Source organism: Halyomorpha halys, unplaced genomic scaffold (genome assembly GCF_000696795.3).
Source record: "Halyomorpha halys isolate HHAL.00 unplaced genomic scaffold, Hhal_1.1 Scaffold50.1, whole genome shotgun sequence".
Lineage (NCBI taxonomy): Eukaryota > Metazoa > Arthropoda > Insecta > Hemiptera > Pentatomidae > Halyomorpha > Halyomorpha halys.
The window spans coordinates 74,366-77,867 of record NW_027106849.1 but is presented as its reverse complement, the minus strand read 5'-3'; the positions used below and the strand labels follow the sequence as shown (position 1 = coordinate 77,867).

At 28.7% G+C, this 3,502-nt stretch overlaps 1 protein-coding gene across 1 annotated transcript in view; it reads right to left on the bottom strand.

The window, feature by feature from the left end:
- Cip4 (formin-binding protein 1-like Cip4) overlaps positions 1 to 2,149 on the bottom strand; it is a gene marked incomplete at its 5' end in the record, with an annotated part of 154,853 nt that extends 152,704 nt beyond the window's left edge. The window contains 1 exon segment of the mRNA XM_067045143.1: positions 2,034 to 2,149. Within this exon segment, the coding sequence (XP_066901244.1) occupies positions 2,034 to 2,149 (116 nt within the window).
- Between the last annotated feature and the right edge of the window lie 1,353 nt (positions 2,150 to 3,502).

Here is a 3,502-nt window from a genome sequence, read left to right as displayed (position 1 = left end):
TTCTTATTTGATTTCAATTATTAAATAATGTATCATTTAATTACACTATTCTTTAATAAAATTCTACTTTAAATAATTATTAGTAAATGTTAATATGATTAGGTTGTGATACCTAAACTAAGAAATGAAAAAAATTGATTGAATGCTATCAATATGACTTGCAAATACTTCAATTGTTGTATGTACCTATTTCAGTACTTCCTAATGGTGAGTTTTATCATTGTTAAAAGTAATTTATGTTGTAGAAAATCTACTAACTGTTTAGATCAAATTTACCCTAAAAATGATAATTCTTTCAATTTTTTCCATGAGAACTATGTATGAGTACTGGTAAAAATTGATGAGTCTGCCAAGTATAGGTAGAGGGAATAAAAAATGGTGGCTGTTTCAAATCGTTAAAAATAATTAATTTTTGATTCGGAGCTCTACACCTTTACAACTAGCAACAACAATAAAAAATTTAAGAGAGCATCATTTAAAGTAGAGTAAATTTTCTAAAATGTAAGCCCTAATAGAGCTATTTACGTTAAATAGTTCTCGAGATATACCCTTTTAAAAATCAAAAATCACTCAAATTAAAGCTAGTTTAATGAGCTATAAAGTAATCTATGACCTTTGCCTAGCTAGGAATAGTAGTTTTCATGAAATTTGCTAAAATAAATTGATTTATAGTTGTTCGGACAAATTTTCATTTGCCCAATTTATATTCATATAAGATTATCATAAAAACTACTACCCCTACGAAGATAGTTTCATAAGCTACGTTATAGTAAGTTAAATTGCCTTTATTTTGAGTGTTGGCTGACATATGTGCGTATTATGGGTCTAGAGATATATTTTTTCAAAATACCAACATTTTACACGAACAACTATAAATTAATATTTTTAGAGTTTATTTTGTCAAATATCATCAAAACTACTACTACTACAAAAATAAAAGTTATAAAATATTTTATAGTACATTAAACTGGCCTTAATTTGAATGCTGGCATCTGCCATCATCTATCTGTACGTCCAATGGTTTTTGAAATGAAGTTTTTCATAAATCAAACTTATTGTCCGAACAACTATAAATCAATTTATTTTAGCAAATATCATTAAAACTACTATCCCTACGAAGGTAAAGGTCATAAACTACATTATAGTACAATTATTTAGCTTTAATTTGAGTGCTAATAGACATTTGTACGTCGAATGGTTATTGAAATATAGATTTCTCAAAATAAATTCACTAACTACTGATATTTCAGTACATTTTTATGAAATATTGCTTCTTAAAAGGCTATATCTCGAGAACTATTAAACGTAAATAGCTCTAGGGCTTACAATTTAGCAAATTTACTCTACTTTAAATGATGCTCTCTTAGATTTTCTATTGTTGTTCATAGTTGTAAAGATATAGAGCTCCGAATAAAAAATTATTTATAACGATTTGAAACAGCCGCCATTTTTTATTCCCCCTACCTATACTTGGCAGAGACATCAATTTTTATTAGTAATTATACATAGTTTTTATTAAAGTAATAAAAAATTGGGGTGAGATTACTGCATTGTTTACTTCCCGGCTCTTGTACTATTACGTGTTTACAACAATTTAATTCAATCGAATCACTATCAATTATTTACTCAGTTGTTATTCCACAATTATTTAAACATTGGTAAACAATAAATAGTTTTATTTTACTATTTGATACCTTTATTGACCGCCACTCGGACTATCTTTCTCCAATATACTTATTTACCCTACCAATGTGGTTTTTGGTGTTATATTTTCCACTTTTCGCCTCTTTAACAGGGTGTAGTCTTAAACTATAACTTTGAATTATAGTTCATTAAAAATAGGAGTAAATACTGAACATTTTCCTTACATATAGTAAAAAAAAACTACGATTTTTAGCTTTCGAGATATTTTAATTAAAATTTTCAAATACTAGCAACCATTCCTTTTACTATATACATATTAATGAAGTAAGTTCTAATAGAAAAAAAAAAAGGGAGATAATAAATATTATAAAATATGAATAAAAACTTACCTCAACTGTTTGGCATATTCCGTTTCGATGGTACACCGGTCCTTGATGAAATGACCGTACTTCTCCAAAAAGTCAACTCCTTTCTGCGTGTGCATAGAGAGGTTCTCATATTGATCCTGAAAAATAAAAACAAATATTAAGACATAAATAATTATAATTAGTTGTAAGTTAATTTTAATATTATTTAATATCGTAGGTTATTAAAGGTGCCACTGGCTGGGAAATGAAATTCCACGGGATACAGGAAGTTCCCACAATTCTACAATTACACGTCCCGGTTGGTAATAATGCCAAGATGGCGAGAGGGTTTCGGCCAAAATTAAATTCCAAACAGATTTAACACATCATTGAAATATCCTATTCCTTTCGTAAACCCTAATATTTTTAATCGTATCATCAGCTTAGCGGATATATTTTTTGTATTTTAATTCTGCCTTCAGATCAAAAATTAAAACACAATAGTTCTTGATTAATTTATTTTTATTTTCGGGGATACTCTGTCCCCTCTTCAGCATCTAATCTTTTTAAGTATAATTGTATAGGAAACAACATTTTAACTGCAATAAATTAGTGGTTATTATCTATTTAAAGGGGAAAAAAAAATTGTGAAATAATAGGGTCAAATGGTTGACAAATTGAACAGGAATAGTTTCTTTCTTTAATCTTAAATTCTTAAATCTTTAATAAAGTTTTAATACTTAAAAATGAAAAAAAAGGCAAATTAAATTGTATTCCAGAGAGGCAAATACGGAGGCCGTCGGATTTATGCCCTTAATAACTTTCGATTTAAAAAAAATTCATAATAAAAAGAAACAAAATAAAGATAAAACGTATGAAAGGAAAAGTTGATGGTAGATGAAAAAAATTCATAGAAATTATATTAGATAATCTATAAATTTAATTTTCGACCAAGTATTCGGACTCGGGGTCGAGTCCAGTTGTAGCAGACAATTATTCATTTATTGTAGCTGTGAATCAACCCTGTGGGTAGCCTTCCGGGGTCCACTCAGCCTCATAAAGTGGGTAACCAATGCGTTGCGGACTGACCACTCCTGTTTGATAGAAAATTGTCTGAATCGTTGATATTCGGGATTTTAATGCCCTGAACAAAAGGTCTGCGTCAGAGGATTTTGATGAAATAAGATAGCTGAAATCTCAACTCAAGCAGATGGATCTTCTAGAAACTTTAAAGAATTATTAAAACTAATAAATTAGAACGCTAAGGATATTTCATAATTCATTCATTGGGTCAACTTGATAATTAATATATTAACTATTTTTATTATCAGGGCTCATAATACAATTGTCTATTCAATTTTAACCAAGTGAAAACGCGATCATGTTTTAATTAGACTGTTTGACATTTTTTCTGTCGTATTGTTACGCAATTAAGACCAAACATTTTGTTTAACTTCTTAAATATTAGACACACGTTCCATAATGTTAAGCAAAACGGCGGATTGTATAAG